At 54.7% G+C, this 15,316-nt stretch overlaps 2 protein-coding genes across 8 annotated transcripts in view; one reads left to right on the top strand and one right to left on the bottom strand.

Moving 5' to 3' along the window:
• The window catches only part of SNED1 (sushi, nidogen and EGF like domains 1), a 58,686-nt gene that overhangs the window by 20,513 nt on the left and 22,857 nt on the right, over nt 1–15,316 (bottom strand). For 6 of the 7 annotated variants that reach the window (XM_037161353.2, XM_037161354.2, XM_053655176.1 and 3 more), the window contains 11 exons: nt 15,026–15,136; nt 14,348–14,485; nt 13,184–13,300; nt 12,891–13,007; nt 12,625–12,738; nt 12,183–12,356; nt 6,893–7,006; nt 5,616–5,729; nt 4,584–4,697; nt 3,884–4,177; nt 2,868–3,051 (listed from right to left, as the gene is read on the bottom strand). In XM_037161353.2, coding sequence (XP_037017248.2) covers nt 2,868–3,051; nt 3,884–4,177; nt 4,584–4,697; nt 5,616–5,729; nt 6,893–7,006; nt 12,183–12,356; nt 12,625–12,738; nt 12,891–13,007; nt 13,184–13,300; nt 14,348–14,485; nt 15,026–15,136 — 1,591 coding nt within the window. The remainder of the gene's footprint in view (nt 1–2,867; nt 3,052–3,883; nt 4,178–4,583; nt 4,698–5,615; nt 5,730–6,892; nt 7,007–12,182; nt 12,357–12,624; nt 12,739–12,890; nt 13,008–13,183; nt 13,301–14,347; nt 14,486–15,025; nt 15,137–15,316) is intronic. The other variant, XM_053655175.1, reaches the window with a different exon arrangement.
• MTERF4 (mitochondrial transcription termination factor 4) overlaps nt 1–15,316 on the top strand; it is a 46,732-nt gene that overhangs the window by 24,979 nt on the left and 6,437 nt on the right. The gene's annotated exons all lie outside the window — the stretch shown is intronic.

The raw sequence follows: 15,316 nt of genomic DNA, 5'->3' as shown, positions 1-15,316 counted from the left end.
GGGGTGCAGGCTTGTGTTCAGATAGCAAAAGGGCCCGTGGCTGGAACTCCCAGGAGGCCTCACTGCCCCTCACGTTTCTGCGAAGGGTGGGTCACGCCTCCTCCTGGAGCCTGGAGCCTCCCCAGGCAGAGGGCACCCGGGACCAGCCCCACGACCCTGGGTCCCACGTCTCCCGTGGGCCCCTCACATGTGTCATCACAGCTGCTGCTCCATGGGGGGCAGGGGGCTCTGGGAACTCACTCCACACCCCTAATTCTCCATGTGGGCCTCTCCCCTCCCGTGTGCAGTGACGTTTCTCTGTCATGGGTCAGCTGTGCCTGTGGCCTCGGTTGCATCCTGGGAGACCTCCCAGCGAGCCAGGGGTCGTCTTGGGGACCCCAACACAGTCATATCATTCTTTGAAAGTGGGCAGGATGCGAATCAAGAAAAGTCACAGTAGAGACTTCCGCCAAGATGGAGGCATAGGTGGATGTGCCGTGCCTTCTCACACAACCAAGTTTAGAGACAACTGAATATTAGCAACAGAAAACACAGTCAGAACACGGAAAATTGAACTTTTCGGAAGTCCGTTAACAACAAATTCTTCAGCCTGACCGCGTCATAACCCAGCGACTCTGAGTGGCCCAGCCCAGGTGAACCACCTAAGGCGCTGCTCCTCACCGAGCTGTGAGAAACAGCAGAGGGGGCCGCCATTTCCCTGCTCTGGCCACGCCCCCACATACAGCGTCACAACCCCGCGACCTGGGAGTCCAAGGCGCCGCTTCTCACACTTAAAAGGCGCGAACAGACCAAAAATGGCGCAAGAAGATCTCAAAGCCCCAGAGCCTATAAATCTAAGCTATGAAGAAATAGCAAAACTCTCAGACGCACAGTTTAAAACACTGGTGATCAGGATCCTCACAGAACTGGTTGATTATAGCCACAAATTAGACAAATATATGAAGGCGAAACTAATTGAAATGAATGGAATTGCACAGGACACCAATAGTGATGAAAAGGAAACTGGGACTCAAATCAATGGAGTGGACCAGAAGAAAGCAAATAATGGCCAAACAGAAAAGAGTGAAGAAGCAAGAATTCAAAGAAATGAGGAGAGTCTTAGGAACCTCCAGGACATCTTTAAACGCTCCAACATCTGAATTATAGGGGTACCAGAAGGGGGAAAGGAACAGCCACCAGTGGAAAACTTATTTGAACAAATAATAAAGGAGAATTTCCCCAATCTGGCAAAGGGAAATAGACTTCCAGGAAATCCAGGAAGCTCAGAGAGTCCCAAAGAAGTTGGACCCAAGAAGGAACACACCAAGGCACATCATCATTACATTAGCCAAGATTAAAATGAAGGAGAGAATTCTGGAAGCAGCAAGAGCTAAGGGGACAGTCACCTACAAAGGAGTCCCCATCAGACTGTCAGCAGATTTCTCAAAAGAGACCTTACAGGCAAGAAGGGGCTGGAAAGAGGTATTTCAAGTCATGAAATCCAAGGACCTACAACCAAGATTGCTCTATCCAGCAAAACTTTCATTTAGAATGGAAGGACAGATAAAGTGCTTCTCAGATAAGATCAAATTCAAGGAGTTCATCATCACCAAGCCCTTATTATATGAAATGTTAAAGGGACTTATCTAAGAAAAAGAAGTTAAAGAAACATGAACAGTGAAAGGACAACAAACTCACAGTTAGTAACAACCACACCTAAAACGAAAGCAAACTAAAAGGGCAGCTAGATCAGGAGTGGAAACATAGAAAGGAAGATCTCAAGGAGGGTTAGCAACAGGGGAGTGGGAGGAGGAGAAGGGGGGGAGAAGGTACAGAAAATAAGTAGCATAGACAGTAGATAGAAAATAGATGGGGGGGGCAAGAATAGCATGGGAAATATAGAATCTAAAGAACTTGAGACACATGGTCATAAACTAAAGGGGGTAATGGTGGGGATGGGGGGGGTAGGGTGGAGGGGAATGAAGGGGGGAATAGAACAAATGTAACAGCATAATCAATAAAAAAAAAGAAATAAAAAAAAAAAGAAAAGTCACAGTAGCTCTTAAGGAACTAGAGTCTCGTCTCCAGCACAGACGACCATCTGGTTAGAGACAACAAACATGGCTGGAAAGAGCTGGTCTCGATGAATCTGCAGATCAGAGATGTTCAGGTGTGCGTGTAGGCCAAAGGAGGCGCGGGGCCCCCGCACTCCACACACTCCTCCCGTGACCGTGGCCCCCCACCTGCCTGGGCTGCCGCACTGTCTTGCTGAGCCCATCTGGACATCCGTCGTCAGAGGCGGTCACTGGGTGGGGGTCTCCTCTGCCACAGCTGCGGTTGCTCTGCAGGCCCCCGAACCCGGGGCCCTGTGTGGCCGGGGCCGTCCCTCCCCGGACACTGGCAGCCCCTTCCTCGCTCTCCTGTCCACCTGCCCACGCAGGGTCAGAGCAACCCAGGGCCCCGTCATGCACCTGACCCCAAGGGCCTTGCGCCTGAGACCCCATGTGGGTCATGAAAGGGGTTGTTTCAATCAGCAGTTCATTTGAGTTTTCATTATTCTCGATCATGACCTTGTAACAACTGGGCACAAGAAGTTTATGTGCTTAGCTGAAGGTTCGAATGCATCGCTTGCCTGTTCTTTCCCTCTCAGGGCATCTGTGTGACTGGAGTGGCCGCCAGGAGGCCAGTCTGCCTCACTCTGTGCAGGAGGACACCGCCCCATGTTTCTGGGCGCCCCTGCTCTTTTGGGACCTTTAAACCCCCATCGGGCAGCCCCATGAGGAGGCAGAGTGAGCCGGGGCCGAGGATGGCCATGCGCGGTGTGGACAGCCAGGTGCCGGGAAGACAGGAGGGCTGGGGGGACAGGGGGAGACTGGCCAGCCCCTCACCCAAATGTGAACGTGTCCACACTCCTGTCCACATCGGTGGACTGGTCCTCTGGGGCCTCGGGATGGCGGATGGACACGCGGACACCGCTGACGGTGGCGTGGCGGGTCCTGTGCAGAGCCCACCGCACGGAGATGGCGCTGGCCGTCACGTTGGTGACCTCAAGGCCCTCGACAGGGCGGGGTCCTGGGGGGCAGAGGGTTGCTCAGCCTCGCCAGCACCTCCTCACTCCTGGGGGCGCTCAGGGAGGTGCTGGGGGTCAGAGAGGTGCCGAGTGAGGCAGCAGCCCGCCGACTCCTGCTGCGTGGGTCCTTTGGCCACAGCGGGGACTTGGTCCGGTGGACACTCTTCAGGCACCTGCCTGGGCCAGCCAATTCCACCAGAGGCCAGTGGGTGGGGGCAGGGTCCTTCCTATCACCTGCTGAGCCTGGCTCTCCCCTGTCTTTCTCTGGCTGACTGGGCAGTGCTGGGCCTGCTGCCTGAGGCCAGGAGAACGCTCCACAGCCCAGGGAAGGGGCTGGGCGTGGGCCAGATCCAGACCAAGCAGACTGGGATGATGCCGCAGCGCCCTAGTCCAGTGGGCAGTGGTTCCTCCTGCCCCACCTTAGTGTCCTGGTGGAGACCCCATTCTGATGGGGGAGGGGCCCCTTTTCCTGGCAGACCCCGTATCGAGCAGCCTCAAGAGCACTTCTTCCTAAAGCCAAGCTCCACATGAGCTCTCTCCTCCTCTGAGTCCCCAGCACCCCTTCCCCGCCCAGGCTGCGTTCCGCAGTGCGCTCCACCACCCCCAGGCACCCCACCACGTCCAACTGCCCTGCCCCAGGACAGCCTTCCCCGCTGTCCCACTGGCTCACCATCCTTCCCATCGCTACCCGCTCCGCAGCTGACACCTGGCCTGTGTGGGCTGGCTCACCTGGGCACCGTCTCACGGGGCACCCCACCCTCCTCCCCAGCCTGTTCCCCTCCCACCTCTGCGCCTGGCCTGCGTCCGGGGCAGACAGCGCCTGGGTGGACTCACGCGTGCGGGCGAGTAGTGCCACAGGCCTGCTGATGTCATTCCGGTTGGTGTTTCGTTTAACCGAGAAGATGGAGATGTTGTAGGCCCTGCCGGCCGCCAGGGCCCGCAGCTGGTGTGAGGAGCGGCTCTGGTCCACAAAGTCAGTGCGGCGGAAGGAGCCGTCAGAGGAGGCGTAGGTGACTGCGTACCCGTCCAGCATCTGCCTGGCGGCCTGGCCTTCAGGGGGGTGCCAGGAGATGGAGACCCCACTCTCCTCCACTCGGTCCACCTTGAGGGCCGTTGGTGGGAAGAGCTCTTCAGGGTTTCAGTCAAGAACAAGGGAACGGGGTGGTCAGCTGTGGGCCATCGAAGCCCCGGCCCCCCAAGGCGGTGCCCAGGCTGGTGACTCTAGGGCCTGGCTACTCTGGGGCAGACGTGGGCACTGCTGGTGGGGACATGCTCCTGGCACCGCAGGGGACCCCTTCATCTTGTCTCTGGGCCTTGCTGTGGAGGGGCTCGTGTGCACGTGCGACCCTGTTTAAGCCTCCCAGGGCTCACGTGCCCCTCCTCGCTTCTTGGGCACAGGCGGGTAAGCAACTGTTCAGATGCTCTGCCCTTTGTGGGGAAGCCCTTGGACCCTTGGTCTGTCCTCTGGGGTACCTGCTGCCCCTGAGGGGAGAAGGGGCCTCCAGCACACCTTGGTGGTACCCGCGTGCCTCACCTTTGGCACAGTCCTTGCCCGTGTAGCCCACTTTGCAGGTACAACTGTGGGACCCATTGCTGGCCAGGCAGTAGCCACGGCCCCCACAGGGGCTGAAGAAGCAGGGATCACTCACTGCGGGACAGGGAAGCAGCGGTGAGCTCTGGGGTGTGGCCAGGCTCCCCCGCCCTGCTCCCCGCTGTGGCCCGGGCCTTGCTCCTGGGGGAGCGGGTTGTTCCTGTGTGGGTGGGCTTGAGGGTGGACACGGTGGTGCTATCAGACAGATGTGGGTGGTGGGAGAGGAGAGGGAACACTCGGGATGGGGGGGCAGGGCCCACAAGAGGTCCGGCAGGTACGGCCTCTGGACTCCGAGCCAGGTCATCCTGCCACAGCCCCAAGCCAGGGTGCCCTGGTGGGCAGTGAATTGGGGTGGGGGGGACACAGTGCTGATCCCTCCATGGCCTCCCCCTGCACTGCAGCTGTGGGTGCCCCTTGTGGACCCGAGGTCCTGGGCCAGGACAGCACCTGCAGCCCCCAGCGCGGCCCCAGGAAACACTTGCAAACAGACACCAAGTCACTGATCACTGTCACAGAGGCTGCCCTGTCCTCTGGGGCCCCTGCCTGCCCCAGGCCTGGACAAAGACAGTCCCCCTGTGCTTGTCCCCAGGCAGGCTCCTGTGCACCGCAGTCCTGGGTCACAGACCTTGTCCTTAGGAGCCCCACCCACCCTGTGCAGCTGAGTGCTGCCAGCCAGGCCCAGCAGGGGGTTGGGGTGTACCTGCCCCGAAGGCCAGGCCTGTTCTAGGAGGGTGGCGTGACCACAGGTGGGAGCAGTTCGGCTGAGACAACCCCAAGGGCAGGGAGTGGGGGAGGTGGTGTATATCAGTGGTCAGGGCAGTCAGGGCGGGGCCTCCTGGGAGGGAAGAGGCCCTGCCACAGGCTGATGGGGAGACGATTCCAGGCGTGGGGAACGGCAGCTGCTTGGACCCCAGGCCTGCAGTGAGCCTAGCTGCCCGGGGCGGCAGGGGAAGGGCATCTGGGCTCTGCCCCCACCTGTCTCACAGTGGTGGCCGAAGAAGCCCTCTGGGCAGATGCACAGGTAGGCCCCGCCGCCGTTCTCGCACCGGCCTCCGTGCTGGCAGGGGCTGGAGTCGCAGGCGTCCACCTCTGGAGAACACCCAGAGAGTGGGCCCGAGCGGCAAAGGGGTGTCTGGGGGAGGGAGGAGAGGACAGCGGGAAGAAGGGAAGGGGCGGCGGAGAGAGAGGCCAGGCAGGGGTGGCGTGGGCCCTGAGGGGCGAAGTCTCCCTCACCCTTGACAGACACTTGGCCCGCCCCTCACCCCTCACCTGTGGGGTCCTGCCCCCCAGGGGACCTGTCCAGCAGGGCCAGGGGGGCTGCCTCTCCCCTGTGCTCTCTGAAGGCCCAGGGTCTACGCTTGTAGAAGATAGGTTTTCCTGGGGTGTCTGAGGTGTCACAAGTGTAGGTGAGCACCTAGGTGCCTGGGACCCACCCATGCATAGCCCTGACCTGTCTTGCAGTGGGTTCCCATGAAGCCTGCAGGGCTCTGGCACCCACAGGCCCCTGGGAGGTCCCTCTAGGAGCCTCCATTTCTGCACTTGTTTGTCTCCCCAGAGACGGGACGCAGGGCTGCATGGGCCTGGAGGGGCCTACACAGGCTTACGCGACTGCCGGGCCCCGCCTCACACCTGCCTACTCCACTACCAACCCCACAGGGCCTGGAGGGGCCTACACAGGCTTACCCGACTGCCGGGCCCCGCCTCACACTTGCCTACTCCACTACCAACCCCACAGGGCCTGGAGGGGCCTACACAGGCTTACCCGACTGCCGGGCCCTGCCTCACACCTGCCTACTCCACTACCAACCCCACAGGGCCCGCACCCCAGGCTGTTCCCACACTCCATTGCTCAGGCTCTGCAGGGGCCTTGACTGGACATCCAGGCCTGGCCTCCCCTGGGGCTCGGACCCCAGCACTGGCAGCAGGGGTGGGCAGGGCTTGCCCCACAGCGCACCTGACACTCCCCACTCCCTCCACCAGTTTGGCACACCGGCCAGGCATCAGGACTGTGACCTGACCTCTCCAAGCCCCAGGCCAGAGTCTGTAAGAGCAGAAGGGGTCAGTCCGCATTTGCCAGCCGAGCTCCTAACCTCCCTGGGCAGGTGGAGAGAGCTGGCAGGGGCCTGGGCTCATGGGGAAGGCCCAGTCAGGGAGAGGAGTGGCTGGGGTAGGTGACCGCAGTAGGGGCACCGCTGTGCCTCACGCCATGGCCAGTCTGCCGGAGCTGCTGCCTCGTGGCCAGGATGTCTTACCCAACTCACAGCGGGCGCCTTCACGGCCTGGGCTGCAAACGCACAGGTACCCGGCGACTCCGTCCTGGCAGGAGCCCCCATGCAGGCACGGCTGGGACTGGCACTCGTCAATTTCTGGGAGAGAGGCGCACCCAGGTTGCAAGTGCCAGGAGAGACCCGAGAATAAAGCAATGTTGCCATTATTAGGGGCAGTGGCATGAAGCCGAGTTAGGATGGCCACAGGCGAGTGTGTCCCCAGGAGCTGGGTGGACTGTGAGGTCCCTGTGGCACTGGGAGACAGCAGACTCCAGGGAGGGCACCCATGATGGGAGGGACATGCACACAGCAGACCAGGGACTCAGTCCTGGGCCTTGTCCCTGGATAATGCTGTTGAGGGGACTCAATCCCACAGCTCCAGGTGGATGGGCCCAATCTTGCCAATTCAATACATAAGTCATGTATAAAACCAAGGAAGTGGGGTTGAGTCCTCTGCTTTAAAGTATTCATCCTGGTTTTCCTGAAACTGGGAGTTGTGCTGTTCCTGAATTCAAAATGTTCACTTCAGAAAAGTTTAATTTGAATGCTTAACATATAAGTGAATAAACGGTCATGACGTGACACTTGGGCCTGCACCCAACCTCAGTGCTGACAGCTTCCCAAGGTTGCGTGTGCTTCCCCACCCTGTGGGACAAATTACTGTGCGTCTGTGCCTCTTCAAATTTAAGTTTTATGAATTGCCTAAACAATACTGCATATAGCTTTGCTTTTGCTATTTATGAACTTTATTGATAGGATATTGTGGATGTGTTCTCTTCTCTGTCTACACTACGTTAACATTTCCCTGTCATTGTGGGTCTCTCCCTTTCAAGGTTGTATAGCATTCCACGGTGCGATCGTACCCTGCTTTATCCATCCTTGTTGTGTATATTTGGGTTGGTTCTAGACTTGTTGCTATCGCAGACGAAATGTTCCTGTGTCTTCTTTCCTGCTTCCTGGTGTGGATGTTCACGCACTTCTCAGATGCGCACCGAGAAGCGGAGCTGCTGGGACTCCGTGTATACGAACAGTCAGCTCGGCGGGCAGATCGCCACATGGTGGTCAATGTGCGTGAATAGTTCACACTTCCTCACAACCCTGTGCATCCGCATCCTCACCAGCACGTGGGCCTCCTTGACCTGGAAGTGGGGCCTACTGCACGCACGTCAGTGTGTTTTGATTTGCATTTGGGTGGTTGCTGCGTTCTGCACATTTGGTGGCTCTGTGTACCCTCTCCCATGAAACGCCTGTTCATGCGTTTTGCAAAATTTCCCGTTGGGCCCATTGTTTCTCATTGATTCATAACGTTCTCTGTGTATTCTCGAAAGCGCTTTGTAGCTTATACTTTACTTTCTTCTTTAAGGCTGATGAACTTAAGTTCCTAATTTTTGCACAGCAATTTGTCCATTTTTTTCTTTTATAGTTAATGCTCTTGTTTTTCTTGCTTAAGGACTCTTTCCTTACCCCAAGGCCAAAAAATTACTTACCTATATTTTCCGCACAAAAATGTATGGTTAAAAAAGCATTTAAATCCTTAATTCCCAAGGGAATTAGTTGTTGTGCATGGTAATAAGTGGGAAATCAGTGTAACATTTTCCCGAGTGTGTGACCATTTTATTCCAGACATCGCGAAGATTTTTCTCACGCTTTTTAGAGATATTTGTGGTTTTACATGTATGTCCATAATGAATTTCACACATAGAAGTTTTTCATGTTTGATACTATAATATAATTTTGTTTCACTTCCTTTCCCAAGAGTTCACTGGTAGAATCTGAAAATATAATTGGTTCTGTGTATTGACTGTATGCTGTGATCTAGTTGAATTCACGTATTAGTTCCATGGCTTCTTTTGTAGAATCTCCTCAGGATTTGCTGTTAATGATCGTGTCCTCTCTACTCCTTCCCTTTTAGTAGATACACCTTTTATTTCCCCTTCTTGTCTGTGGCCCATCTAGGTCCAGGATCATGTTGGGAGCAGAGGTGAGGTGGGCCCTTCACCTCATTACTGGCGATGGCAGAAAGCCTTTCATCATTAACTGTTCTGTCGGTTCTTGGGTACCCTTTATCAGGTTGAAGAAATTCTCTTCTCCTCTTAGTTTATTAAGAATTTTTAATAATGGTTGAATTCAGTCAAATGATTTTTCTGCATCTGTTGAGGTGATTGTGTGGTTTTCTCTTTTCTTTCCTAAGACGATGAATTACACTGACTGGTATTCACATGTCAAACCATGGCCTGATGTGTCATCTCTTTTCACATAGTGCTGGGTTTCACTTAGTAATATTTTGCTAGGGGTTTTGCATTTATGTCATAAGGAATGTGTTCTGATCTGTAACTTCATTTTTTATAATGTCTCTGTCTAGTTTTGGTCTCATGAGTAGAGAAATGCTCCTTCCTTCTGTGTTTTCTAGAGGCTCACACAGCACATTATTCCTTAAATGCTCGATAAAACCCACAAGTGTTCTGAAAATCTGACCCCTCCATTTTCTTTGCAGGAAGGTTTTTATTACAAATTAAACAAATTTGTAAATTTAAATATGAATAAGGGATATTCATATTTTCTATTTCTTCTCTTGCCAGTTCTGGTAATTTGTGTCTTGTCCTTGAACACCTTATTCATCCATTACTTCTAGGTTGTCAGAGATCTTGACCTAAAGTCACAATACCTTCTATTGTGCTTTAAACATTGGTAGGATCTTTAGTGATGTCTCTTCTGTCATTCTGATATTGCCAATGTTCCTTTTCTTTTTATTGGTTGGTCTTACTAGAGGTTTATCAATTTCACTGACTTTCCAAGGAACCAGATTACGGTTTCATTGATTCTTCTCGGTATATGTATTTTTATCATTAAATTCTCTAAATGTTGCTGATATATAAAAATGCAATTAATTTTGTTATAACCTATATTCACTAAACGTGTTACATTTCCTATCATTTTTTCAGTAGTTTGCCTGTAGATTAAAGATAACCATATCAGCCGCAAGCACTGACATTTTTACTTCCTTCTTTAGCATTTTGTGGCATTAATATCTTTTTCTTACATCACTGCACTGGCTAGTACTTCCAGTACAATACTGGTTAGACCTAGTAATAATGGGCTCCCATTTTAAGGGGTATATTTTTCTATTTAGGGTCATGTTCATTTGAGGTTTGAGAAGAGGCATAAGTAAGTTACCTCAGATGCTAATTTCCTTCCCCTGCTGTACCTCAGCATTACAGAACTGCGTTCGAATCCCAGATGAACTTCCTGTATAACGAGGATCAGGAAACTCTGTTCCACAGCTCTCTGGATACGGCCCGAACCGTTCACTGTCCTGCTCACAGGCTGTGGCCATCCTAGCTATGCCTGGCCAAAGTACACTTCTCTGTAGGGTAGCGAGCAGCTGGGGGCACATGGGCCCTACCCCTTCTCTCTCTTAAGTTTTCCCTTCAATAGAGCATTTTTTACCACCATTTGGCCCTAGAGGTGTGTGTGTGTACACATCCTGTTATTTTTATCTGGATAAGGAGGTACGTTTTTATTCCTTGCTTGGTAAGACTTTATTTCATGAATGGGCATGAATTTTGTCAAATGCTTATTGTGCATTTGTTGAGATTCTTACAATTTTTCTTCTTCAGTTGGTTAATATGGCAGATTTTTTTAGTATCAAACTATTCTTTCAGCAAGCCCACTTGTAGCGATGTAGCTAGTCTTGGTACACGGTTGAATTTCTGCGTTTCTGTTCGTATGTTTTATGGGCCTGTAATTCTACCCCCTCCGACTGTCCATACCTGGTGTTGGTTCAGGATTTCGCTGGCCTGGAAGGGGCTGTTCCGTGCACTGTGTGTCCCGCCCTCTGGAAAAGGCTGTCTGATGCTGCAGTGGTCTGTCTGTGCTGGGCTGTTTGGTAGGGTTTTCCTGTGTGGGCCTGGTATTTCTTTGTGGGAAAATGCTTCCATGTCTTTAAGTAGTGATAGAATTATGTAGATTTTCTATACTTCCTGAGTCATTTTTGGTAAGTTATATTTTTCTATGTATGTAATATCCATTTTTTCTAAGGCTTCAAATTTGTTTGTATAGACTGGTCAATAGTACTCCCTTATCTTTTGACTCTCTGGTGTGTCTATGGCTATCACCTGCTTCATATATAAAGATGTAAATTAGTGCTCTTTTTCTTTTCCTGATCAGTCTGGATAGAGATCTGCCCCCTTTAGTGAGCTTGTCAAAGAACTAAGGCCAGTGCTGTTTGTCTCGTCCATTGTGGCTTTGACTTGTCTCATTAATGATGGCACCTCCCTCCTCTCCCTTCCTCAGTGTCACATGTTGTCATCTTAACTTCTGGAGTTGGACAGTGAGTTCTTTCATTTTGAACTCTTCTAATGTGCGTGTTTAAGGCTCTAAATTTCCCACGGAGCATGGCTTTTGCTACATCATGTGTTTCGACGTAGAAAGTGATCATTATTACTCATTTAAACAGTATCACTGGCCATGTCATTTCTTCTTTGACTTATGAGCTATTTCAGTATCTTTAAAAATGTCTAAACAGAGAATTAGACATTTATCTTCTTGTTCTACAAAAATTAACTAATTTTTTTGTGTTTAGAGAATGAATTAGTTCAAATTGTTAACGATATTGTTCAAATCTTCTTTTTGCTGATTTATTTATCTATCTATTTATTTATTTTCTCTCCTTAACCTGAACTGAGAGGACATTCGAACTTCCCCCATATGTTGGTGAACCTGTCAGTTTCTTCCTCAGTCTGTTCATTTTTGCTTTGTATATTTTGAGACTGTTGTATTTGATGTTTCAATGTTTATAACAGTTGTAGCTTCTTGGTGAATTGGAAAGAACCTCCCCATCCATAATGATGCTTTCTGTCTATAGTCTATTTTGTCTGAGGGTGACGTAGCTACACCCACCTTATTTTGATTGGTATTCACCTGACTCCCCCATACTTTGTCATGCTGTGTCCTTGTGCTTTAGGGGTATCTCTTGGAAGGGCCTGGAGCAGGAGGCGTGGCCTGAGCCCCGACGCTGGGCCCCTCCCTCCTGGCCTCGTCTTCCTGGTCTGCAGAGTCTGCTGCTCCGAGGATGGGGAGCCCTTAGTGAAAGGTCCAGAGCAGAACTAATGCTGGCCACCCCCACCATCACCACAGGTTATAGCCTCACTTCTCCAGAACAAAGGAAGCAGGGCAGGGCCAGGGTCGGAACTGCACCCCGGGGCTCCTCCACCTCAGGTATGGCCCTCACCACAGTGCCCGCCCGCCTGCCCGCCCGCGGGGGCCCGCGGATCACCGTGGCACCGGGGAGGCTCGCTCCAGACGCCCTGCAGCTGGCAGATCCGGACGGGGCTGGGGCTGCTCGGGCTGTAGCCCCGGTCACACGAGTAGAGTGCCACGGAGCCCAGCAGCGTGCTATTGAAGCGCAGTGTGGCGTGCTTCACCTCCTCGGGGGGGCCGCAGTCCACCTCTGCAAGGACACAGCCATCCGTCTGCACCACGGGACACTGCCAGCCCCCGACTCCGCCCTCTGCCCACTGGGCCGTGGGGCCCGGGACCCCCGCTCCCCATGCTGCCTGCCCATCCCATACAAAGGTGACTCAACCTCCAGCATGGGCTTCCAGAGCTTTCCTTTCCTTCTTTCCCTCCATCCCCTGCACTCCCTTCCCACCGTCCTCTGTTCTCCCAGGATTAGGAAGAACTCTTGTGTCCCCTCAATGGCCCCTCTGCCTCCTCACCTGCCTGGCACCGGCGTCCAGTGTACCCTGCTCGGCAGTGACAGGAGAAATCTGTGCCCAGGTCCTCGCAGGTGCCCCCATTTACACAGGGGTTCCGGAAGCAGGGGGAGGGGGCTGCAAGGTCACAGGGTCACTATAACCATCACTGTCCTGCATAGTGGCCTCTGGGCTGCACCGGGGCACCCCCACCTGTGCTGCTCTTCCCCTGCCTGGGCCAGCCTTGGGGGGTCTGTTTTTGGTCTCCAGCTGGGCTGTGTTCACCATACCTATCTCGCAGTGCCGCCCGGAGAAGCCTGGGGGACAGTCACACTTGTACTTGCCGATGTAGTGGAAGCAGGTGCCGCCATTGTGACAGGGGCCTGAGGCACACGAGTCTGGCTTCCCTGGGAGCAGAAGGCACCACTGGGGTCAGGTGTCATGTGCCCACCACCACTGCCCCTCCCCTGGTCCTGGACATCCCAGAGCTGGGAACCTTCCTCACAGGGACACTCCTGACAAGCAGACACTGCAGCAGGCCAGGGTCCCCCGCCCCCGCCCCATTCCTGGCCTGGGGCCGCACCAATCTCGCAGTGCCTCCCGGTGAAGCGGTATGGGCAGCTGCACTGGTACTCGCCGCCTGCCTCCTTGCATGTGCCCCCATTCCGGCAGGGCCCTGAGCTGCACAGGCGTGGCCGGGCTGTGGAGAGGCAGAGAGAGACCGGAGGTGGGTGACCAACGCCCACGGTGCCCCTCATGTCTGCCCAGTGCCTGTGCATGCCCGGGGGCATCGAGGGCCAACCCCATCTGGAGACCCTCACTCCACCTGGGGCCTCTGTCTGCCCAAGGCCCTGGGACCACCGGCACTTCTGGTGGAAAGCCAGCACAGAGACCTGGTTGTCCTTCCTGCAGGACACCTGGGCCCCGGTGGCCTCCTGCCCCATGTGGCCCAGCAGCAGGAGCTCACTCCCAGGGCTTGTGCACATCCTTCCAGGGGCCAGTCCAGGGACAAATCTGTCTGCACCTTAAGTCATGCCCAGGGACCGCCCCTTGGCCTCCTGGATGTTCACGGGGCATGGTGCAGCAGGTGGGGCCTGCCCACTGTGCACAGCCCTTACACGCCCCCCCACCCTGAGGCAGTGCTTCACAGGCTGCCTGTCCAGGTTCCAGCCACGCCGTCCCGAGAGCAGTCCCTGTGTCTCTGTGGGACGCCTTTGTCAGGGTGAAGAACCAAGGGGTGAGGCCTTTGCCTGCTACAGGGGGAGCAGTGGGGGTTCCATGGGTCAGGGTATCAGGGACCTGTCCCCCGGGCCACTGTGGGAGCAGAAGGTCCCAGGTGAATCCAACCAGGTCTCTGGTGGGTTCTCACAAGCAAGGGAGAGGGAGGGCTGCAAGGGATGTTGGTGGTGCCTGTGCCCCAGGAGGACGGCCCTCCAGGCTCTGAACGAGGGGTTCTGGGGCCTGCAAGGGACCGTCCGGGGCGCCGGTGAGAACAAGGACCCCTGGGAGGCACCGGGGGGAGAATAGGTGCACTTTCAAGTGGCTAAATGTTGTTGATGTTCTCTAAGTTGCATTACATTTAACAAAGTCCTAAGGAATTTTTTTAAATCAATGATTTTAAAATCTAGTTGGAAAAATGCTGAGCAGGAAATGAGGTGTATTCTGAGGGCACAGTCTTGATCAGACTGAGGAGGGAGGTGCAGGCCCGCGGGGCTGCCCGGCGCTGTCCAAGGTGCTGGCGCCCCACCTTTCTCACAGTGCCTGCCGTGGAACCCGCGTGGGCACTCGCAGGTGTAGGAGTCCTCGTGGGCCTCGCAGGAGCCTCCGTTGAAGCAGGGGTCCGAGTCGCAGGGTGATGGCAGCGCTGTGGGGTCAGAGGGCGGCCCTGGAGCCCATGTCAATAGGGAAGGCCACCCTGACACCCTGCCTGGAACCTTTGCCTCTTAAAATACACTGCTGGGTCTCGATTCCTCCTGCTGGGCTCTAAGACCCCTCCCCAGAATTTCTCTTATTCCTAATTATTCCAGAATTCAGCCTCCCTCTTCTTGGAGCTGGGGTGGGGCCGTGGTTCACCGTCATCATCATCGCACGCAGTTCCACACTGTGCGGATGGCTGCACACTGACTGGTCCCCAGCGGCAAGTGGGTTAACCACAGGCTGCATTGCGCATGCACCACCGATGTCCACAGCTAAGCTGGGGCTTGGGAGGGTGCTGCGTGGCCACCAGGTGCCCTTCCCATTGCCAGCCTGCCGCAGGAAGGCGGGCGGAGACCAGTCCATGTAACAGAGGACCGGGAGAGAGGACACCCACTGCGGGTCCTCTGCTGCCTGGTGGAGAACCCACTGCTTTCCTCCCGACACCAACCCCCAGGTTTCTGGGCGGCTTCCCAGCCCACAGGTTCGTCCCTGCCCCCGCCCCTCTCACAGTGGCTGATGTTGTGGTCGGTGTGGCAGACGCACAGGTAGCTCCCACCATACTCCATGCAGTAGCCGTCAGGGCATTGGCTGTTCATGTTGCAGGGTGTGGCTGTGACTTCTGCAGGGGAAGGGTGAAGCCCTGTCTCAGGTTTTCCTGGGACCTTGTGTCCTTGACAAGGGCGAGACTGTGCAAGACCCAGTGATCCCAGCAGGGAGACTAGGTTGAGGCCTTTTTGTTGCCAGCTCCCTCCTGCGTGGGGGTGGTGCCGCAGAACCACTGGTCGAGGGCTGCACCTGT

Source organism: Artibeus jamaicensis, unplaced genomic scaffold (genome assembly GCF_021234435.1).
Source record: "Artibeus jamaicensis isolate MK-2021 breed Jamaican fruit bat unplaced genomic scaffold, CSHL_Jam_final contig_944, whole genome shotgun sequence".
Lineage (NCBI taxonomy): Eukaryota > Metazoa > Chordata > Mammalia > Chiroptera > Phyllostomidae > Artibeus > Artibeus jamaicensis.
Note: the sequence above shows the minus strand (reverse complement) of the source record. Positions and strands in the feature narration are given on the sequence as shown.